At 39.0% G+C, this 25,172-nt stretch overlaps 1 protein-coding gene across 1 annotated transcript in view; it reads right to left on the reverse strand.

Annotated features, from left to right (window-relative positions):
• The window catches only part of LOC108783848 (A disintegrin and metalloproteinase with thrombospondin motifs 20-like), a gene marked incomplete at its 5' end in the record, with an annotated part of 71,738 nt that overhangs the window by 9,173 nt on the left and 37,393 nt on the right, over positions 1 to 25,172 (reverse strand). Inside the window, 5 exons of the mRNA XM_018552527.1 lie at positions 109 to 254; positions 684 to 884; positions 3,081 to 3,251; positions 3,914 to 4,087; positions 6,670 to 6,834. Coding sequence (XP_018408029.1) covers positions 109 to 254; positions 684 to 884; positions 3,081 to 3,251; positions 3,914 to 4,087; positions 6,670 to 6,834 — 857 coding nt within the window. The remainder of the gene's footprint in view (positions 1 to 108; positions 255 to 683; positions 885 to 3,080; positions 3,252 to 3,913; positions 4,088 to 6,669; positions 6,835 to 25,172) is intronic.

Raw genomic sequence — 25,172 nt, forward strand, 5'->3', positions numbered from 1 at the left:
CCCGCCCCCCCCCCCCCCCCACACCTAAATCCCTAAACTTCAGCCTTAATTAAAAGACCTTTTGCTTTTTTTTATTTTTAAAGACATCCAGTGGCTGTTTCTGTAAACAAAATTGAATACTTACAGTATTTTGACCAACATGACTTCCTGGATCTTGGTTTCATATGTAATGGGCACAGGTCACTAGAATGGTTGTTCTCACTCATGCATACCACTTTACGTTCGATAATGCCAATACCACATACAGATGAACACTGTTCAGAGTGGGAAAAGAGGTGTTTACAGATCAGCAACAAAGATGTGTTTAAAGAAACATATTTTTCACTAACAAGATCAATGTCGAATATATTTGTCTAGTTCCAGCAAATATAACAGAGCAACTGCAAACAGTGCACAAATGATGGCAAATCCATTTTATATGTCTATTGCTTTTTTACTTATTGGCTTTTAAAGTTTTGAAATAAGTCCCATATACATGTATTCTGGCCATCTGTGCTGCAGTCACCCAATTAAAACACTCAAGAGGCACTTCAATCCAAAAAAACAATGCTTCTTAAAATGGAAACTGCTGAGATGTGATGGCACCATTTTTAGTTACTTCTCACTCAGAGTTCTTCATGTGAAACAGATTTTAGAGCAATGTGCACACGTCTGAAAGATTTAGGGCTTTTAATATAGCGCACCTTGCTCCATTTTCCAACATTCCATAAAACTGTTTGAACACAGCTCTTTCCATTGCATTTGTGATCAATTTGTGATTGCCGTAGAGGACAGCTTTTATAACTGGCAGTTCGTAAGCCATTTACGTACTGATTTTGCCTTGACAGTACTCCTCTACAATAAGTCAGTTTTTTTTTGTAGCCAAACCAGCAACTTCTGGAACACTGAAAAACAGAAATAGATTAATTGTCAGTGAATGCTTGCTGCAGAAATGTTCTAGCAAAGTGCAATCAATTGGTCTGTACAAATATGCTGGATTATTTTCTTTGTCCCACACAGTTTTACATGAAACAAACTTTCCACATGGATCCAGCAAATACGTTCTATTATTGCTCTGATGGTTCAATATCCTGCCACTTTTCAGCATCATTTCAACTACTCCAATACACACCATGACATTACAGCTGCTGTTTGTTTTCTAGTACCTTCAAGGAAATTGCACAAAATCTATCCAACTTCCCATTTTCAAAGTATAATAGGACAACCAAAAAATGTCTTACAAAAACCTGATAAACATAAAGGTCTTCTGTACTTCTGGAAAACGAGTGACCCAAAAAATTTTTTTCAGCTTTCGGTGTATGCTGACTGATGAAAACTATATCCACAAGCAGGCTTCCTTGTTTTACCACTTCAACTAAGGTTACAGGTGATAAGACATAAAGCCCACAAAATGATATCTGATACTAGTCATAACATAACCCTAAAAGATTTACAAAAGGTTAGCATATTAATATCATATATAATTTTACTGACAGAATACACAGGTGACAAAACCATTCTGAAATACTTTAGGTTGTTTGTATTATCTGCAGAAATTTTAGCATTTCAGAACACAAACATTTTAGTCATTGGTTTTATATTACTTTGCAAGTATTATTTTACAAGTTAGGTTAAAATTACTTTTAGGGGTTAGGTTAACTTTAGGGTTTAGTTAGGATTAGGAGTAAAGTGGTGTGTTCGGCCACCTGAAATGATGAAAATGTAGCCCTGTGCAAATTTAAAGTCAAAGCTTGGAGTTAATACAGGACTGAAGACACTTTCTCTGCTCCAATGTGACACGGTTGGGTGAGTGAGTGGCCAAGCAACAGCAATGTCACCTATGAGAAGGTATAGTGAGTTGGACCCCCAGTTTCTACCCCCTCCCCAAGTTTCCTAGCCCTAATGTGACATGCCTAGGTGTCTGAGCACCAGCACTCTTACATTGGAGGAAGCAACATTAGTCATGACATGGAGGCTAAGGACTCTTTTCCTGCCCCAATGTGATATGGCTAAGTGCCTTAATGGGCAATTACCACCACTGTCACATGGAAGTATTGAGTCAGATGCTTTCCCATACTGGAAGTTTCAGGTATTTTTATTTGCTTCCAGTGACGGCAGAGAGGTGGGAAAGTAAGTATAAGCTAATTAAGCAGTCATTAAAGTTAACATTTTGCTTTGCACTGCATACTTTTTGATTAAACCTATTTAATTTAATTTTTTCCGGCCTCAAAATACAAAATACCTGGGGATATTGATCATAGCTATTGCGAGTGTTTGAACTCGCATATGGTTGCATGGGATATATTTTCTCCAGATTTATGTTGCTAGTGTAATGTTGTTCATAAATGAGATTAAATAGACTCCAGGGAAGAAGACTCCTAACTCCAGGCAAAAAGCTTAACTGTCGCTTGGTCATGGGGACTTCTTCAGTAGCGATTGTTTTGTTAGGTGCATAACAGGTGCAATCGAGAAAATAGTGCAAGCTCTGGTCAAAATGGGCGCACATGTTAAAAGGAGCGGCTAAAACGATTTGCACATTCAAAAAATGATCTATGAGGCTAAAACAGTCGCAATTGCTTTGATAAATTCCCCCCACTGTATCTGCTGTAAGTGGTTGATTCCAAAAGTACTGAGACAGAATCACTATGGTAGGTATGAACATGCAACTGACAAACATTTCATTTACTTTCACCCTTTGCAATGAAAAAAAAAGTGACTTGTTATTGTTACATAGCTCTTCCTAGGTAATCCAAAACTGATACTTTAGTTTTTGACTTATGTTGTTTTAAGCTTATTGCAATCCTTGGGAACTACAGCAGCATGAGTTCACAGCTGGAGTTTCCAGTTCCACCTTCTGGCACAACTTGTACAAACTCATGCTAAGGAGTATCACTTCTCCTGCTGCATTTTGGGAAATATATAAAACTGTGATATCAGTTGAAATGCAAGCTGGAGATACAAGAAAAAACAAAGGTGCTACTGGTTGACTACTTTTGTTGAAAAGTACTGATCAATATATAAAATAATCCTTAAAGAAGGTACAATTAAATAAATGCTGAGGCTATGAGTAGCATAGTTACTTAAATCCCATGTGAACCTACCTGGGAAACATCTTTAGTGACAAGTATGTACTTGCATGCAGCATTACTGCATTTCCTAGTAGCAGATGGTTTAGCCGCAGCATCACAGTATGATTCATTCACTGGTCTACCATTGATATCCATACATTTTATCTTCCTCCTGGATTCTTCCTGTTTACAGTCTGCAGAACACTAATTCAAAAAAATGTAATGATGGGCATGCTAAATAGTGCAGTTTACACAATAAATACTACAGCTACCTTTATGCTTTACACATTCTTTCACTAATGCAACAACACCTAACACAATACAATTTCTATATGTTTTACTGACAAGAGGAGTGCTGCTAAAACCTTCTTCACAATGTATTCATTATATACTTTTTGTCCAAAATTTGCAACTTTGTCCTGTTTTAAATAAAATAGTCAGTGTATTCATATTGACAAATGCAAACTATAACTATGGATGAAACAATAAGACATTTGTAGGTGATTCTGTTCAATGACATCACTAAAGTTGAAAGGTTATTACAAACTGACAAGGCAGCAAGCAGAAATTGAATTGTTATGATGTGTAATTTCAACAGTTCAGCCATTTTCTATGACATTGATGTCAGTCGGTTTAGAAAAGGGCATATGTTTTTATCCACATAAGAATGATCTAAGAGGCTAAAACTATCGCAATTGCTTTGATTAATTCCCCCCATTGCTGTTTGTTATGTTTTCTCTCGTAATGTAATGTCTATTGCAAACTTTTTTTAAAATACAAATGGATTAACGAAAGTACTGACATATTTCCAAGAAGGTTATAGAAACTGGAAATATGGGATGTCCAGACATATTAAATGCACTTACACTAGGCCACTCATCTGCAACCCAATAATACTGGATACACTCTGGTAATATACAGGATTGTTGACTGTCTGGACGAGCAGTGTGATTGCACAACGTTTCCTCAATTCGGCCTTGTCCTTTCATCCTACAGTACACATGTCTGTGCTGAATTCCCACTCCACAGGTCACAGAACACTAACACAAGAAAAGAATTAAGATTTATATAAATCTCCACATATTCATATTTAGAATTACCAGATCAATGAAATAACAACCAATAGCAGATTAGCAAACCAGTGTTACATGGGGCTGATTCTCTACAATTCAGTGACTGCTGTTACATAAAATATGCACATTACATTCATTGTCTCCACTACATTTGAAAAAACGTTTTTTAAAACTTTAAGTCTACCCCAACCAGGATGCCAATCCTCATGAGAATATAGATTAATGCAGCAGATCGACCCTCCTTGTCTACCCTTAGCATCCTCCCTCATCAAAAAATAATCTATATTGTTTTAAAGAAGAACTCCGGGGGAAAACATTCTTACCACTTGCAGTGTGGCTACCTCCGCACTGCAATGGTTAAATGCTCATTTGTGTCTAGGTAAAAAAAAAGTTATACTCACTGTGACAGCGCTCCCACCAGCCTGTCTCCTCCTCTGCTGCAGCGTTGGTGTGTCCCATGGTGTCCATACGTCCTATGCACAGTGTATAGAACATGATGACTTTGAGGATCCTTTGACTGCTGCAGCCGAGGGGGAGCAAGGTAGAAGGGAGTGGTCTAAGAGCTGGCCGGCTCCGAGTATCAGGTGAGTATAACTTTTTTTAACCTAGATGCAAACGAGCACCTAACCCTTGCATTGCGGGGGTAGCCCCTCTGCAAGGGTTAAGAATGTTTTCCCTGAAGTTCTGCTTTAATTATAGTTCCCTATATTTACAGCAGTACATTTGGGGTGCCCCATTGTATAGCCTGGAAAAGGTTAAGGGGCCAGTTGTACTAGCTTAATGTATACCATTCCAGGAATCAGAATCCCCTCCCAGACCACCATATATTTAAACATAATGAACATATAATAAAATATTGTGGGGGGAGGGAGTAGGGATAGAAGGTTGTTGTGATTTGTTTTTAAGTAAATGGGAAGTGGAAAAGAAGAAAAGTATATGTGGCAAGTATGTATTGTAAAGATGTGTTGCAGGATGTAGATGGTTAAAATGCTTATGACATTATGATGTAGGTGTTTAAGTTGGATTTAAAATAAAAAGATATTTGGGGGAAAAAAAATATTGTGAAGATTTTTTTGATTAGGGAAAAGATAAGTAAAGGGGGAGTTTTTCAATCAGGTATAATACCATTTTTTAAAAACTTTTTTTAACATAGTTACATAGTATTTGAGGTTGAATAAAGACATCAGTCCATCAAGTCCAACCTATTAGGATCTCATTCTAGGAGTACCTGTACCCCTGTATATTACGGTCCCTTAAGAAATCGTCCAAACGTTTCTTGAACAATTCCACATTATTTGCTGAAAACACCGCCTGTGGCAGTGAGTTCCAGAAAAATATTAAAACACGAAGACCAGGTGTGGTCCTGTAATGTGAAACGATCACTGCTGGACCATTTGGTAATGAACGCTGCACTCTCTTCTGACACACGTGTCGTTTTTTTCATTTTATTATCCTAAAGAAAAGCCATATTGAATGTTCTAGAAATATCATGCTGTGGCCACCCCAAGAGTGATCACATAGTTAGAGTTTGGGGCGAAGTCACCCACAAGCTTCTTAGATCTTCTGGGGACTTCAATATCAAGACTTAGGATAGTTTTGGTTAAGTTTGGAAATTTAGAGTGTATGTCTAGGCACAATATTTTCTTTTTCAGTTAGGAACAGAGTAGGGAATGGTGTCAGTTTATTTTTGCTGTGTCCTATTGAGGATATTTCCATTTACTTTCCATCCTGGAGACTTAAGTCTCTCCTAAGTGAGGGGAATTCCCCCTTGCACATTTGTCACTAGAACAGGTGTCCTCTTTGGAAGATTTCCCCTCATCTCCTGATATAGTGACACCTGTAAAAGTTTGATTTTCCTATCACCTTTCTGTACTGGTAATAATAGTCACCAGTACCAATACAGAGTTTGAATCTTACCAGAAGGGAAAACTCACTGGGATGAAAACCTGACATAAGCAGCAGGAGGGGGTGGGGCGAGGCCGGGGCGACGTTGGATCAGGAAGGGACGGGGCCAGGGCACCGTCGCGCTGTAGGAAGCCGGTGCATGCTAAAGAGAATCTGCAGAGCCCAGCATGGATTCTGCACAGCCCATCTGAGAGTCTCGGGTGTGTTGTACAGGATCTGTGGTGGGGTCTATGTTGGGAAGAGCACACCACACATCATGCAGGGCTCTGCAGTGTCTCAGGGGCTTTGCAGGATCTGTGGTGGACTCTATGGCAGAGCCCACTATAGATCCTGCACAGCCCCCCTGAGATCGTGCAGATTTAGTGGGGGTGTGGGGGTGCCCTAGTTTCGTCTTGCCTAGGGCAGCCCCAAACCAGAATACACCACTGGGTGTATCCATAACATCAAATGTGTTATAAATGCCACAGGGGAAGGGAGACCCTTTAGTAATAGTTGTGGTATGTATGCTGGCCTGGGAATTTAAACACAAAGAAATCACAGTCAGGTTTCCTGAGAGATATACGAAGCATATATTTAATTCTCCAGTTTCTGCAAAAACTTTTTCTAGTGTAAATAATAATAACAATGGGCAGAACATGTCTTACCTCTTCCCACTTTCCAGTTTTCCACGAAGGACATCTGCCCATCCTACACATCTTCTGTACACGAGGCTTCCTATTATGTTTACAATGTAAGTCCTCTACAGGCTGTTCATTGAGCATACATTGAACATCCCTATGTTTTATCCCTTTTCCACAGGTGACAGAACACTGAAACGAGAGTAAAATACAACTGTAAACCAACTGATTATGTTTTCAGCCTGTGTAGCCTTATTAAACAACATCACTAAAGAGCACACTGCATTTTGTTTTCCCACCAGTAATATATTTTGCTTAAATTTTGCATCCTTTTATTATACAAACCTGCCATCTTATACAGCATTTTATGGACAACAATAAAAATTGTTAGCTACCCTAAAGCAGTTTAAAATCCAAAGACTCTCAACCTCAGTCATTTATGCACAAATACCGATGGCCATTTAGGAGAAAAGCCAATTAAAGTATCAGTATGCCTTTGGACAGTGGAACAAAACCCAAGTCGACCCAAAGGAGAACATTTTGCAAGATGACAATACTAACCCCTTAACCAGCATGCAGAAAGGATCACAGCCACGTAAACTGAAATCCAATCATTAAAAATTCTACAAGGTGCAAGACTAAGAACAGAACTACAACTGTTCTCCTTGAGCAGTGACTATAAGCTGATTCACTACATGCCACAGTCTCAAATTAATTTTAATATAATTTTGAATCCTAAAACAATCACTTCAGTTTGGATTGTGCAGGACATATGTGGTAAGGCACATTTAAGAAAGTGTCCAAAAATAAGATCTGTCATTTTTAGCATAGCATTCAAATAGCTTCCGCGTTTTGTTTTCAATGAAGGCTGGAAAAGGAAAGGGATTGTTGTTACGGGTAACAGTTCTCATATGATATACTTTTGTAAAACTGTCACATTTGTTACATAGTATTTGAGGTTGAATAAAGACATTAGTCCATCAAGTCCAACCTATTAGGATCTCATTAGTTATTACACCTTCTTGTATTTTATCCCTTTTTTCTGTGTCCCACCCATCAGTATCGGCCTGCTTTTTAAAGAACATTCTGTATGTACAGAAACATAACTTTGCAGCTTGTAGTACTGTTCTGGAGCTTGTATGCAGTTATCTGAAATTCACTACTTAGACTACAAAGGTAAATAATTAAAAAAACAATAATAGGGGAAGTTGTGAACACCAAAACAGGTGGCAAATAAAAATAAATACACTGCATTGATGTTTTATTTAGCTGCCATAAAAGACATTTTTAATTCATGAGTATATTTACAAAAAAAATATTTCTTCTTCAAAAAGAAATAATGCCAAAGAAATATAAAATGAGGAAAACCCCAAACGTTCATAGCAAGTGCAAATGGAAGAGCAGTATTTATGTTTTTCAGTCTTTTTAGTAAAGAGCCCCTAAGTTCAGTGGACCTCTGCAAGTAATCAGTGTGCATCGTGTAGTGGTCAACTGTAAGAGTAAAGTTCAATAGAGTGGATCCTGGTTCTTTGCAATGAGTTACCACACTTAAGCTGGTCTTCAAATTTGTCTCATTCAGCTGAGAGAAATCCATAGATTCCCCCATCCACACTAATTGGCATGGATGGAGGAATCCCAGTAGCCGGCTATTTATTCAGAAGCTGCTACTCTAGCAGCTGCTACATCCCCGAACTGTACCTGCATCTGACTTGATGCAGGTGCCGTTGGCCAAAAATGTTCGGACCAGTTCCTTTGACAAAAGTCAATAGAAAAATCATCAGGATCTGGCCAAAATTTGCTGTGTATGGCCAGCTTTAGGAATTCGTACTTAAGGGCCAACCCTAGGCACCATTATTTTTTCAACTTTCAAGGGCTTACCATGTGTTTACATCTGCTGTTTAGGTTTTGTGTGTTTTCTACAAACCTGTAAAAAAAAGAATTCTACCGGTTTTCCTGGATTGTACTGCTGCCTCCCGCTGACTTGCTATTACTGACACCAGCACTGGTGTTGTGTTCCGGCCCACTCTGTGCGCTTAGCCATTTACAAAGCACAGCTTGTGATGACACAACTGACCTTGATGATGTCACTGGGAGGCAGAAGTACAGTTGGAGTTTTACTATCTGGGTAAACTAAATGAGTATTTTTCACAGGTGTTAAGAAAGCACTTAGTTAACCTAACAGCAGAGGTAAACACGCAGTAAGCACCCGAAAGTTATACAAGTTATGGTGCCCAGAGTTGAGCTTTAAGAAAACATTTTTTTTATTGAAGAAAGCTGCTTATGTAACACTGCACAGTCTAAATCACTTCAGTCAATGAATTTCCTGTCTTTAAACATAAAGTGAAAAACTTCCCGTAAAACAGATAGCGAATATGGAAATCATTATCACAGCTGCAAACTATCACGCTTATATAAAGCACACACATACAAAAAAAAAAAAGAGAGAACGTTGCATGAACTTTATATATCTTCAGAAATGCTTCCAGCTTTGCTGACATCAGCAAACAGACATTCAGGCACTTTTCTCAAGATAAATTGGGAAGATACACACTCACGTAGTCTGGGCCCCCTTCTCCCCCCCCTGAGATTTCCATCTGCCAAGAAGCTGAACTCCTCAGCAGTAGACTTCACATACAGAGCCTCCTTGCTGACCTGCTCATCTCTCTGCTACACAAGCTGGAACGCAACATACTTTAGTGTAACGTTGTGCTTTCTGTCCGCTTCATGCCATCACAGGTAAGCAGCACAAGGATGAATTTTGTTACTTTGTGCATTAAATGTATAGTAGGCTAGTTTTTATATCAGAAACAGGCATATAATTTTTGTATCCTGGTATCTTCAGGAATGAAGCATACTGTTTTTGCGAATATGATGCAGTATTGTTTTATATATTATTTGCATAGCATTTTTAAGCACTTTAGATTTGTATTAGTACATAGCTCAATATAAGTTTCAGGAAAATGCTATTATGGATGTTCATTTGTGTGTATACGTTCAAGGGATTCAATCATATGGCATATGCCAAGTGCAGCTGTTAGCTCGGGTCTTATGGCTAGATTTACAGCATTCCATAGTGAAAACTTGTAACAGTAAAATATACAAATGTCATGGAAGCCCACTTGCATTGGGATGCCAGGACTTGCGGCGTGTTAACATCAGGTGTGGTCTGCACATGATCCTCATATACAGTTGCATAAAATGGCATAAATGAAAGTAGCCTTGTGCATCAAGCTTTTCCCTAACCTCTCATATTCATTTTAAAATGATTCGCAGTATACACAGCATCTGCCAGCAGAACACATTTTGTGAGTACTGCTTCATGATTCATGAGGTGAGGAAGTTTTGTCAAAGCCTGCTTTGAGGGGGAAGAGAGGGGGTAAAGAGTAAGCCCCCCCCCTTCTGAACAATCGAGGGACTAAGTAAAATATGCTTTCTGTAAATGCTTAATTATTTCTAAAAAAAATGATGTAAAAATTCAGTGATCAATACCTCCTGCAGGATGACACCAAAACAAGCCACTTAATTCACAGTCAAAAGATATGTAACATAATGAAAAGTCATATAAAGACATGAACAAATGTGTTAGTACCCTTACAGGTAATAGAAACAATGCTTCAATGCCTCCTGAAAAGTGATGTAATTAAAAGCAATCGTCTCATGTATACCTGCATGCCATTGGCATGCCAAAGAATAAAGAAAGTGTGCAAAAAGATAAAATGGCATGGACAGATTTGTTAGACCATAGTGATATTTTAAACTGTTCTCTGTAATTACCATAACACATGCCTTCAATCTTGTAATCAGTTAATCGGCCTATTTAAATGGAGAAATGTAGTCACTTTAGTGTTTGGAATCATTGTGTGCTCCACTCTGAACATGGACCAGTAAAAGAAAAGGAGAGAGTTGTCCGTGGAGATCAGAAAGAAAATGATAAACCCACATGCCAAAGGTTAAAGCTTTAAAACCAACTCCAAGCAGCTTGATGTTCATGTGACTATAGGTGCAAATATTACAAAGAATTTTGAGCTCCAAGGGAGTGTAACCAACCTCCGTGGACATGGCAGCAATGGGAAAATTGACCTCAGACTGAACAGAAGGATACTTCACATGGTAGGCAAAGAGCTGAGGAAAACTTCCAAAGATATACCAGCTGAACCTCAAGGTCAAGGTACATCAGTGTTTGATCGAAGCATCCTTCACTTTTTGAATGATAGTGCGCTCAATGAAAGAAGACCCTATGAAGGAAGACTCCTCAATGAAGGAGGACTCTACTGTTGAAGTAAAAAAAAACAGACTAGAATTTGCTAACATGAGAGAATGCCATTTGGACATCTGAGACAAAAATATGAAGCTTTCAAAGAACAAATCACTGTACCTACTGTATAAAATGGATCAGGCTTGGATGTATTTGGGTCTGCTTTGCTTCACCTGCAGGGCACATTTAATTCTCAAGACTATCAAGGAATTCTGAAGTTACACATACTTCTCAGTGTCAGAAACCTCTGTCTCAGTCATAGGCCTTGGGCCCTACCACAGGATAATCACCCAAACACACAGGTAAAACTACCTATAAATTAAAGAACAAAACATTTTATTATTCTGCAGTGGCCTTCTATGAGTACTGATCTGAATCTTGTTGAACATCTATGGAAAGTGCTGAAACATGCAGTCTAGAGAAGGTACCCATTAAATCCAAGACAGCTGAAGCATTTTACACACAAACAGTGGACCAAATTACTTGTTGGCAGGTGCAGAAGCTCTATCATTGATAAATCTTTTGTTTGCATAAATTGCCTAGAAAGGCAATGCATCAAAATATTACATTAAGGGTCTCACCATTTTTGTCCATGCCATTTTCATTGGTTTTATTAAATCAAATGTAAAGGCTGATTTTTATTAAATGTGACAAAAAAAACAATGACTGGTAAGTAGTGTAGCATTTTTCTAATTAGTTTATATAAAAATGTGGGTTCTTTTTTTCATGGAAGGGTACCAACAAATATGTACTAATGCAAATTAGGATGTACTAACACAAAAATATGATCTTGACTTAACATATGCAGGCATGTTTTTACATGGTGGCAGTATGCATCATACATACTGTATTGATCAAAATAATTAGTCCTGTCTGTAAAGTGTGTGCAAAGCCAAAACATATTTTTGTTTTACATAGAAAAGTGTTAAAAACCCCTATTAACATATTTTTGTTGTCTGTGACCCACTGGGAAGATTTCCCTTTGCTTCCTGTCCTGGTGACAGAATGAGAGCATATATTTCCAAAGTAAATGGTATTCCCATCTTAGAGAGTTTTCAGGTGTCCCCATTAGATGAGTTTCTCTCACCTCTGACAGCTCCAAATTTTTGTATTCCCTTTACTTTCTGCCACGGTGGCATCCTTCTTTTTTCTTGCTGCATACACTTCTGATTAAAGGAGAGCTACATAAATTACCTCCTGATAACACCAGGAGGTAAGTGAAATGTGGTAATTGCACTTACCTCAGTGCTGTTTTTTCCAGGATATAGCTCTCCGAAAACTGTGCATGGAGCCGAGTGGCACCATTAGCACAATACTTCCAGTCCATGTGCTGCTCCACTACCTGTCTGTACTATATTTCATGGAAGTAGTGTAGCAATAAAATTGTATTGGTCCACCATAACAACAACAAATTCCACACCTTACCAACGATAATGCCTGTTCTCCTTTGAATGCAATTTAATGTGTCCTTAAAGTAAATGTCCAGTCAAACCTTTTTTTTGGAAGGGACAATACCACAGGTTTTAACTGCTATCTGGGGCTCTGTTATAGAAATTTCCCTTTCCTTTGTATCCTGCTATAAATGCTTTACCAGACAGGAAATAAGGGTAATTCTCCAACAGCAACACAGATAAAAAATAAAAATGGTTTAGAATGGTAAGACTATAATAACTGTCAGATTTTTCATTTCTGTCGATGTCCCTGTTGCAGATTTGTCCTCACTTCCTGTTTGGTGAAACCATCACCAGCACGACAGGAAGTGAAGAGAAATATTTTTAACAAAGCCCTGGATAGCAGTAGATACTGAATAGGAATTCTAATCCTCTGTCCAAAACTAGGACAAAAGTTTTGTCTTGACATACACATTAACCTTTTGCTAAGGATTATTAAGATGGGACTATCAGGGAAAGTACCTTGATTATATTTACCTTCAGCTATAAGACACCAGTTTGGTAAAATTAATATTGCAGCTCTTATATTGAATAAAATTGTACCTTGACTTAAATTTGACTATTTGTCAAGCATAAAAAATTATTATACCTTATGATGACATTTGTTAAAGTAAAACTCATGGTAAAACTTTTTTTTTTTGTAGATTTGGAGTTGTTTGCTATCTGCATGTCCACAGGAAAGATTCCCCTTCATGTCCTGGGACAATGTTTTCACCAAGATAGGGAAGGGGCTTACGGAATCCCAAAAGCAGGTACAAAACATTAATAAAAACACTTTCCTTAGTTAAATGGAGGATAGTTAACCTTTGATGTGTTTTTTTTTTTAAATCCATTAACATTACAGTTTATATGTACATGAAAATGCTGTGTTCCGTTTTCAAAAAGGATGCTTACTTTGATTAATGCTGCTCCCATGGACTCTCTCTCCATACTGACTACAAGGCAGAAAGGACACACCATTGGATGTGCGGCCCTAGCTCCTCATGAACAGGTGCTCGGCTAAGAGAACTCTGTTTGCCTAAACACACATGTGCAGTCTGATTTCTCTCTCGTGGGGATCCAGATACAGGCTTAATACATATATTGGTGAATATCATTTGCATATATCTACAACCTCATATGGTTCTATAGACAGCCAACTTGGATGACATTTGAACCAATAAGTCGAAAATCTGAATCTAGTGGTTTTTTTTCAATAAAAGTGTTTGTTTTAAATTTGTTCTGCTTTTGTGGTGCCGACTTTCTAAACTTTTTTGCCAATAATCTGTTAGCTATAAAACTTAACATGGGATGTAGCTCTTCATCCACACTGTCCAAAACTAAAACTAATTCTGCAGCACTCACAGTGTCCGAAACTACCTTTCATTGCTCTCGTCACTGCAGCCTGTATTTATATAAATTATTATTTTGAAAAACTACCCAAAATATATAAGACTGTTTATTTACAACTTACAATTAAAGCTGACCTTGTGTGAATATACAAGGTTTATTAATCTTGCATCAACCCCAGTCCTAAATAAAAAATGCTTACTAAAAGCAATAACTGGATAAAACATCAAAGGAAACATGTAGAAAATAAACAATTTGCAGCTTTTGTCACTCACCTAGGCAAGAGTGATGTTGTTGGGCCTGGTAAATCTGAGGATCCCAAATGAGAATGTGGTTTTGCACAACGCAGGAACACCTTTTTGTGAAATTTGTGATCCCCGGCTTTCCCAGGATCCCATTGTGATGCCCAGAGATGTCACTGATGCCTATAGTAAGTGGCAGGAAGCCAGGGTATGAGCTAAGCATTTTTTTACATCTTTCTTATTCTTTTCGGGGGTTAAGGCAGTAGGACAAGTTCACCTTGTATTTTCAGGAAATGTTTTCTTTAATGGCAGAGCAGGTACTGCCAAAATAGTTATTTTCAGAGCTATATAATTAGGAAATATCCATCCTATTTTATTTTTATACTACTGCAGCGAACATGTTGAGGAAAACTGACTTATAATGAAAAAGGTTTGTGAATTCTTGGCACAGATTTATTAAACAGTGTGGAGGTTCAGCAGTGCATACCAATAAGACAAAACACAGATCTGCTTAATGATTTTGCAAAAAACAGGCTGCATATTTTAAGATAGCTATAGCAGAAATGAGATGAATGTACCACTGTTGTGTTATATGTGGCAAGCTGGCCACCAGCTTGTTAGGGTCAAAGAGCATAACCAGATGTGTTTCATAAGAATAACTGTAACCCTTATACTTAAATTATAACCTGTCATTTTCCAATTCTTTCTCCCACAGATAGCGCTGGGCATACTAACGTATCACTCAAAACTCTTCTCATACTGTAAACAACTTTCACACCAGTAACTCTAAACTATATTAAGCTCTCTGAACATAAAGTGTCCACTTCTTGTCATTGTGACACACAGTGGATTTGCTGTTTACACCAGTGATCCAACGCACTGAAGTCACATGCCATCAACTAAGAAGGAACATGGTATCCAAAATATATAAACGTCCCAAACCAGTTTACCCAAAGCACTGGCTTACACTGCACAGAAGCTAGAGCCCTGCTTAGAATATTTCATCTTACACATTTATATTAGCATAGAAAGATCAAATATTAATATAAGTAAAGTATATCTATCAAACAGAGGATAGCTATCAGTGCAGTCTAAATTAGGATATACTGTACTGGCTTCACAAAACGGACTTGTCAGAGCTGCCTCAAATAGAACTTATAGCTATTTACTAGTTATGGGGTAGTGAAACACCTATTTAGTGCATTAGCACAGGAAAGTATTGTACAGGCTGATTCTCTTTAAAAGTCAAATTTAATCCCCTCTCTTATCTATTGTTTATATTAAAACTGAACGTTAGGCAGAATAAAACACCATGGCTTTGAATGGCCATGTCCTCAGTTGTGTGAGACTGCATTTTCATTGTGCAATTGCAGATTTGGAAAATTGGACTGGGCTATATTTCGTAAGACTTAACTCCAGGCAAACCACTAAATACAGAGTAGAAATGCCAACATTAAAACTTTGCTACCTGTCCAGAGATAAGTATTTGTGTTCAACCAGTCTAGTTATCTAGAAAATCCCACCAAACAGCATAGTTATGTAATTGACCACTATTTTCTCCACTGCAATTAAGCAACAACCCACCCACACCCAAGGAGCAAGGCAATGGTAATCTCTTTTCTCTTCCCGACTGTAAGCAAATTTAGGAAGTGAGACTGAGAGCTCTGTGTAATGCAGTGTTGTCCCGCCCCCTTTCCCAGTGCATGTATTACAGTGCAGGGGTAGAGGAGGCTAATTTTGTTATATTATTATATATATATATTTTTTTAAAGACATACCAGACTTTAAGTGCATTGTTTTAATAAAACCACTATTTTTATTAAAGGCTGACAAGTGACCAAAACATAGAAAACACATTACTTTGTTAAATTTAGTTAATGTATTATTTTTAACATTGTACTGTAACTTTTTTAATACTGTTACTGTATCTGACAGTTACAGTATAATACAGATGCACACTGTCATTTTCAGGCTGACATTTATTTTATTAATCACTGTTTTTGTAAATTAACACTCCATCCTGTATATGTTCAGTATAGCATAGCAAGACACACACCAACTCTGATTGGTTCTTGATTGTGAAGGGGGGAAAAAGCAAACACTTTTAAATTGAACCTTCTTTTTAATAACCCACAAAAACCTGCGACATGAATGAAAAAGACTTTCTGATATGATCCCGAATGCCCTTGGACTCCTGAAGCCTTTAATGTTCTCATATTCAACTAGTGAGGCCAGAGAGGCAGGAGGAAGGTGGGACAGACACTGATTATCCTGTACCAAGTGGGTATTTGCATATCAAAGCATCCTGAGTTTTTAGGGCTTCCAGAGCAGACCTAAGGTGGTATCTACATTTCAGTTTTGTTGAGGTTTATATGGGTTTAGCTACTAACACCACGCTACAAAACCAGGTTCCACTTTTTATATGCAGACATAAATTACAGCTGAGAGGAAAGGTTCTGAACATTTTTAAATGATCAGGGTTTATGCACTGATTTATTCTAAAATGGGGTCCAATCTTCATCTAAATCATAAAAATAGTCTTTTACGCTTCATTATCTTTACTGAACAAATTAAACCATTTAGGTTATTATGATAAAATTATTTGATCCCTAATATCATTAAAATAGTGAAACCTCCTTTTATTAACAGTAGCCTCAGCCAATTTTTTAAAAAGAACTGTTGATCAGATCTGCATAGCAAATAGGAGGTATCACTATTACAATACTGTACTGTACATTCCATGCCAATGGAAAGATGTAATGTTTGTGAAATTTAATCTGAAAAATTTTTTCCCTTTTTTGCAGCAAAATAAAAATGGATATACCAAAACCCAACACGCCAACTCATGGCAGAACTAGATGCCTGAAGAAGAATATGGATGATTTCTAGTGTTGTATTTACAATATTTTAGATGCCATTCCATTCATATGAAAAGAAGGTTACGTACAATTTCAGATGTGTTGTGGTGCATTAGGGTCTCATTGAAAATAAATGGCACCACAATACAGTCAGGATGAGCAGTACTTGGAGCTATCAGGATTTCTGCATTCACTGTTGCTAAAAAGGAACATGCTGACAGGAGACAGAATAGAGATAACCTAAACAGTCTGTAGCTTCTCCGTCATTGTCCAGTCTTAGGCTGAGAACGGAGGGGTGATTTAGCAGTGTTGGTTAACTACAGCAGACAAAATAATGTCACTATGCTGGTTGTGCTGTCTGACAGGGCTGAGTAAATTGCAGGACTAGATGGATAGAAACACAAGTCTTTTGACAGGAAAGACAGCTACCATTTATGTATTTCCTCTGTGTATCTAGCTGTTTACTTAGAGATCCCTGCATGTACATTAATTTTGTTTGAATTAATCAGTTGTTGTGAGAATGGGTCAAAATCAAATGCTCTTAAAGCTATTTTCTCTATTGATCAAATGTTCTTCAAATATTTTAGACAGTAGTGAATCAAGAAATACCATATTATGGCAACTGGGTGGAGCTGAGGATACATCTTAGTAACAATAGATACATTGTAAAATTCTAGAGATTTTAAGGAAATAGCAGGTAAATGTAACCATTGCTACTATGGGCACACTCTTAGCAGCAATGGTTACATTATTAATGGTTACATTCCAGAAAATAAAATAGCCTTAAAAACATTCAATTTTGCCCCATTCGCACAGAAGATATGTACAAGCAGTTTTGCTGGATGAAAAGCTATACACATTTCTTATCAAAAGACCCTTAAAGTTCAGTTAAAGTGACATTAAACCCTCAGATTTTTTAACATAAACCAATACTTTAATGTGTGCCTTACTGTAATCCATGGTAGTTTCCTTTCTCTTTGCTGCTCTTCCTTTTAAATCCTCATGTCTTCTCATGCTTGGGGAGAACTTCCCTTTGCAGCTCAGGGCCTCTTCCTGTAGTGCTGGCTCAGGTTACAAACCTATACAAACCTACACACAGACACCATGTATCCATTCCTGAGACAAGGCAGTCTGCTGCAAAACAGAAGTTCTGCCCAGCATGAGAACAGATACAGATTTAAAAGGAAGAGCAGCAAAGAGAAGGGAAACAACCATGGATTACAGTAAGGCACACATTACAGTATTATTTTATGTTAACAAATCTGAGGGTTTAATGTCACTTTAAGTTTCTTAAAGTTAGGTTTGAGCTGCCTGAGGCTGTGCCCACACATTTACTTTTCTATGTGTTTTTATATATGGATAAATACATTTCACTATGAACATATTACCGATAAGGCCTTATTCACACTGGAATCAGCCCGCAAGTACAGCTCCGTGCTGCGTACACAGCCGTATCGGGCAGCTCCCGGGAAGGACAGGTGCTGCGTGATTAGTACGCAGCCCCCATCCTTCTCTATGGGACTACGCGGCCGTACACCCCCCTATACTCACCACAAGTGTAGGTTTGTGGGGGTGCGTGTTTCCTGGCTCGGACACAGACAGGATCCATCCTTTTAGTGTACGAGTACGCTCACCCGCACAGACGTGCAGGGCAGGTGAACGCAGGGGGGGCGTAGGGCCACGTAGTCCCATAGAGAAGGACAGGGGCTGCTTACTAATCACATGCAGCCCTTGTCCTTCCCGGAAGCTGCTCGGTATGACCATGCACACAGCACGGAGCTGTACGTGCGGGCCGATTCCAGTGTGAATGAGGCCTAAAAGGGACCAGTTATTTTACAACTTGTGATACTTTTTGGCTAAAGATGCATTCTTCAATTTCAGTTGTCTTTGTGTCTAATGAAGGAAATCTTGTATAAGTGCTTCTTACAACATCAATACAGTGAAAACATTGATCACTTTTTAAGACACAGAAATAGGAATGAAGCACAGAAGGAAGCATGATCATGCCTAGTAAAAATCACTAATGTACCTGTGGTGAATGTTTTGTTTAGCCTACATATTGTAAGTAATGTATGCTATGGCAGTTGCACCAGCTGTCCATTTCTCAATCAAGGATCATAGCAGGATATTTCAAAGATACCGACTATGCTAGAAATGTAATTCTGTCATTTGTTTTATAACAATGAGAAATTCTTGATATTTTGTATAAACACAAAATTGCTCAATTGCTATGAGATATAAGAAGACAAGAAGCCAGAGGGCAAGTCAGCCCACTCCTCTTGCAAGTGAAATAATGTGGTTGGATGGACTGTCCCTTCAATAAAAACTCTTCTTCGGTCTTCAGAAATACAAGGTTTTCTATAACTGTTAAAGTAAAATTCTAATTTCTCTTTGTTGTATATTGAAGTGGTTCATTAGGAGAATTCTTTTTTTTTTTTTACTATAGTTGACACACATAGGGGTCTATTCACAAAGCTGCCGAAGGATCTGGCCGTAGCTTCGGCCGATCCTTCAGCTGGCTTCGGCCCCAGGACCCCTTCGGTTCAGGAGAGCCGAGGGGGTGCTGTAGGGCTATTCACAATAGCCCGTACAGCTCCCGATCACAGCCGAGCAGCTCAGTATAACATCTAAGGTGATGCTGCTATACATATAGATGTTTTTTGAGGAGACCCATTAGAAACATACACTATTAATCATTGGTTGTTAGTAGTACTGCAAGTCTGCTGTGTAGTACAGTAGCTTCGGCTGATCCTTCGGCTCACTTTGGCCGCCGGAGCCCTTCGCTCCACTGAAACTGAAGTACAGGCTATTCACTATGGGCTGAGCCGTAGTAACAGCCGAAGCAGGGAGAAAGGTCGGCCAAAGCCGACCGTTCTCCCTGCAAAAGACAACAGCTCATGGCTGGTTCCGCCCAGTTGTCATCATCATCCCCAAATGACCTGGGGACGCTGACCTGTCATTAAACAACAACAACAACTGGGCAGAGCTGGGAGCGACGTCACGGCAGGCTCCGCCCAGTTGTTTTCATTTGCTTAGGACCTTCTGGAAGTTTATATATGTTGCCGGCATCTGTCAGATTCATCATTCTGCGGCGGGAGTTCGCCTTATGCGGTCAGATCGGCGGGCGTGGGGTTTTACTGATTTCACCGATTTGTCGTCATCGAGTACAACGCTGGATGTCGTGATTTACCCTGGATTACGTCTGTGGATACATTTTTGGGATTTTTTTTACAATAAAGGACTTGTCAAAATTCTTTGTTGTGTTTTTTTTTTCAATTAAAGGATTTGTTCAAAAGTCTGGACTTTTTCAATTCTCTCTTGTGACTCATTCACAAGGGGGGAGGGGCCACATCTGGGTGCCCTTTAATAAATTCCCCTGCTCACACCCCCACAACCACCACTCCAGGGCTTGTGTCAGGGATACCGGCACAGGTGACCCCACACCTGCGCAGGTACCCACACAGGCAGACCAAACACGTGACCACACAGGACAAGGCAGAATATATGATATACAGTTTTAATATGCCAACCAGAATAATACAAACAGAAACAAGTCTAGCAACCAACTACATCTAAACAACACCACATGCAAGAAGAAACAGGCAAGCACACCCAGGGAGCAAAGCAAAACACTAGGGGAACTAAGGGACGAAAGGTCAGGGTACAAGGAGCTAACAGGACTCAGGAACATAAACAGGTCACGGTTCTGGACAACAAGCAGGGAACATACACAGGATACGGGACTCGGGAACAGAAGCAGGTTACAGGACTGGGGACTCAGACTTAACAGGAAACAATACTGAGCCACAGACCTTACTGCAGGGAGGGCTTAAGTAACCTCCCAGGGAGCACCAGGTGGTGGATTGGGGGCAGCTGGGAGACACCTGCAGGTGAGCACTGGAGTTGCAGTTTCCAGCACCACCCAGTGGAGGTCTGGTACCTAGCAGTTCCTGGCTGCCTGGAGACCCCCGCAGATGAGTAGGGAAACTGCAGGGCTTAGCTCCAGCACCACCTGGAGGCGCTCTGGATCCTAACAGCTTGTGGGGAAGAGGCCCTTGTCCCAATCAGCATGGGGACAAGGTGCTTTTCTGGGGGCCCAGGAAAATCACCCTCCCCATGCCGAGGGTACGTGGCCTGGTATGGCGGGGGGGGGGGGGTGCGCTTGTGCCCCCCTTTTCTGCTCTGCCAGGATTGTACTCGGATTGAGGGTTTGGTGGGCAATTTTAGGGAGGACCCCACGTCCTTTTCCCCCCATTTTTGGGGGTGGGGTTCCTCCTTAAAATTCCTACCAGACCTTATGGGCATGGTATGATTTTTATGACTTTCTTTCTTTTTTTTAATAGGGGTCCCTCCTAACATTCCTACCATATCTAAAGAGTCTGGTATGGTTTGGGAGAACCCATGCTGTATTTTTTTGTCTTTAAAATGTTGTTTATTTTCTAAAAAAATTTTGAAACATTTTTTTTTTCATTTGTTTAAATTGTTTCTATTTTGCTCGCTACCTCGGAGATGTTGGGTCGAACTGTTTCTGCACTTCGGCTCAGCTGAAGTGAATAGCAGAACAACGTTTGGCTCAATTCACTTTGGCTAGGTTGTTTTCGGGAACTTTGTGAATAACCCCTTTTGTTATATCTATAAGTGAAAAAAATACCTATTGATCGTGTCAGAAATTCAGGGCTCATCTGCACCTACTATACACTCATGTGTTATTTCAAGGCATCCTCCCAGTTTTTATCTTGTACTACAAAAATATCTATTGATCGTGTCAGAAATTCAGGGCTCACCTGTACGTACTATACACTCATGTGTTATTTCAAGGCATCCTCCCAGATTTTATCTTGTACTACACATACATGAGTTCCTATAATGTGGAGATGAGGAGGAGTATAGATTCAGCAGTTTCACAAAATACAAATATGCAGGGCTGACACTAATTCTTTAAATTTCAATTCACAAAAAGGCATGTGTTGCCATTTCCAAGAGGAAATGAGGGCATAAATGCATTTGTAGCAGCTCAACAGATACATTTCTGTATGCCGAGCATCTTAAAAGTGATGTGCATGTTTTTTATTTTGCCTTGACACTTTCATTTTTCAAGGACAGATTTTCCATGAGGCACGTTAGGCTCATGCCTATAGGCGGGAGTGAAAATTATGGGCACCAGCTGGGTCATGTTCTGTGCTGAAAGAGCACTGACAGTGCTTCTTCATAAACAAGCCTGCCACTTTGTTTATACATAGACAGAAATGCACACAGCAGCTCCTGTATAGAAGAATAAAGTTTAATTAACACAGAAGCCATTGTCAGCTCTCACGTAAAAATATAAGTCACAGGCTTACTGTATAAATGCGGGGTTTGCTTATAAATGCAGTATATTGTATCAATATTATAACAATTCAATTCTAATTACCTCTTTTATGCCACAATTAAGGGCAGTTTTTTTGATATGCACATCATGCCGGTTAAAGTAAGAGGGTAAGTATTTTTTTTTAATAGGAATTGTGCCTACTTTACCACTTATCAACCCTTGGCCTTAATAAACATAACTTATTTTTCCTAGCTTTTAAAAAACAAAAGGCAGACTAGATGAACAACCTGGCCTTTTTCTGCAGTCTCATCTGTATTTCTTTGCCCCCTAATTATTATTTTTTACAAAACTGTTTTTGCCCTGCCTTTTTATGAAACATTTTTTTTCTTTTTCACCATTCATATTTAAACACTTTTTTATAAACAGTCCTTGCTCATTTTGATTTTCTAGCAATGCTTAAAAGCCTTCGTTAAAGGTTTTATTTAATTTATAAATAACTTCACTATGTTCTTTGCTAGAAGCAGTTTTAGGGTCACTGAAAAGGAGATGCTTTTTTACAGTAATACTAGTTGTTTTAAAACTAAAATTATTGAAAAACATTAGAATAACATTTTAGTTTTGTGATTTTTGTTTGTCCATAGGTTGCATAGAAAATACAGTATATACTCGAGTATAAGCCGAGTTTTTCAGCCCATTTTTTGTGCTGAAAAATGCCCCCCTCGGCTTATACTCGAGTCAGCGTCTCGAGCACTGAGGAAAGTGAGTACGCTGGTCAGGTTTCTTCTTACTTACCTCGCCGAGCGTCGCATCACTGCTGCTCCGGTGGGCGGCGCTCCGAGCGGGGTCATCTGGCAGTCTCCGGGTCCTAATTTAGGTGGCCGGAGACTGCCAGATGACCCTACTCGGAGCGCCGCCCACCGGAGCAGCAGTGACGCGACGTGACGCTCGGCGAGGTAAGTAAGAAGAAACCTGCCCATTTTAATTGGTTTTACAGTTTTTGCAGTGTCCACTGGGTGGACAATGCCTTAAATCTGTTCAAAATCTTCCTAGTTGCCACAATTAAGTCGAGGAGGACTACTTATAAAACATTTAAATTGATATTTCTCCACTTTTGGGACATTTTCTCCACAATTTTCTGGGCATGTTTTCAACAATTTTCCATCATACTTCCACATAACAAAAAAAACACTGACATTTTGATTACATTTTACCAATGCATACTTGGCCATTACGGGAGACAAACTAAAGTGTAAGTAGCCAACAGATAATGCTTGTCGAGCATGGAAGTGATCAGGCTGGGAACCCTTGTCTGGTTGTTGTACACTTCTCACGCCATTAAAACAACATTGATCAGTCAAATGATGCAGCAGTTAGTGTTTTGGGGTGTTCAGGGACTTGCCAACTGACATGAATGGCTCAGGGCAGTCAGATTGCACCCAGATTAAATTTGGCAAAATGCATTTTTTTTAAGGAACTGAAGCAGGACCTTTCCTCAAAGTGTTTTATTCTACATATTTTCCCACATTACACCATTTGTACTCCAATCTGTCCATATTTTACTATTTTGTACTCCCTTTAATATTAGTATATGTATAGATAGCACCCTGGGTGTTTTAGCTGCATTTTCACAACCATTTCTGAAATGAATACAAGCTATAAAAAAATATAGAGAATGGGTCAGGGCTGCAAGGACTCTCAGCAGATAACATCTGCATAGAGCATTGTTTATTTTAAGATCTTTTAAGATGTGTTTTATGTACATTATTGCCTTCAATTAAAAGAGAGCTACATTTGTGCTGATACGCACATGGTAACAGTTCTAAGCAATATAGGCTTTAGTAAAGATAAAGCTGTCCCTTTGTTAATGCTAGTGATCTCCAAGGAGAGTGGGTGACATAAGCAACAAAGGATAAAGGGACAAAAATATAAGTAACGGGAACAGTGTTGACTATTTTTTCATTTCCATTAAAGCTAGACTCCGGACAGAATACGTGAACAGATTTACCAGTCAAAGGATTTGTATTTGTTGCAAGCTACTCTGGTGGTTTATATACCTCTGCCAGACAGTCAAGTACAATCAGGAGGATGACACCACTTTCTCTTTTAGCATTAAGGAATTGAGTGGTGTTATTTCCACCTTGCAGCCTGATAATTGGACAATGACTAAGCAGAAACACCCTAATCAGCTCTGTTTACTCTGCTCTCTCCTTCTTTTAACATATTTCTCATCAGCATAGATATATGCAGCAGAGCCTGATTTGCACTTAGTTATGATATAACTAATATTATTTAAATAATATTGCCCTCCTTTTCTCAGTCTGAGTGCTGCTTTGCTTTTGGGTGACAGAAGGCTGATATCAAGAATTATTTAAGTACTTACTGTATGCTGTCTATATGCAAAAATAAATTAAATACATTTTTCAAGAAAAATGTAATGGCAGTAAATGGTTACATAGTTACATAGTATTTGAGGTTGAATAAAGACATAAGTCCATCAAGTCCAACCTATTGTGTGTATGCATTTATGTTTGAGCTGGTGTGTGCGTGTTTATGAGTCCATGTGTGATTTTGCTCTTAGCAGTACCTGTACCCCTGTATGTTATTGTCTCCAAGGAAGTCGTCCACGAGTTTCTTGAATAATTCCACACTCTTAGCTGAAATCACTGCCTGTAGCAGTGAGTTCCAGACCTTAACCGCTCCAACTGAGAAGAACCCCTTGCGCCCGTGTGCTGAAATTTTTTCTCCACTAATTTTTGGTGGTGGACTCTAGTCTTTGTTAAACCATAAAGAGTTTGTTAATAATGTTGCTTTCACTATTGAACATTTTATACAAGAAAATCATGTCCCCCCTTAATCTCCTTACTTCCAAAGAGAACATATTTCATTTTAACAGCCTTGTTTCATAGCTCTGGTCCTCCAACCCCTTAATGAGTTTGGTTGCCCTCCGCTGAACTTTTTCCAGCTCAAGGACATCTTTTCTGAGTACTGGTGACCAAAACTGGACCGCATACTCCAGATGAGGCCGAACCAGTGATCTGTAAAGTGGCAAAATTATAGACTTGTCCCTGCAATACATCCCCTTCTTAA

Source organism: Nanorana parkeri, unplaced genomic scaffold, assembly GCF_000935625.1.
Source record: "Nanorana parkeri isolate BGI_ZX_2015 unplaced genomic scaffold, ASM93562v1 scaffold91, whole genome shotgun sequence".
Lineage (NCBI taxonomy): Eukaryota > Metazoa > Chordata > Amphibia > Anura > Dicroglossidae > Nanorana > Nanorana parkeri.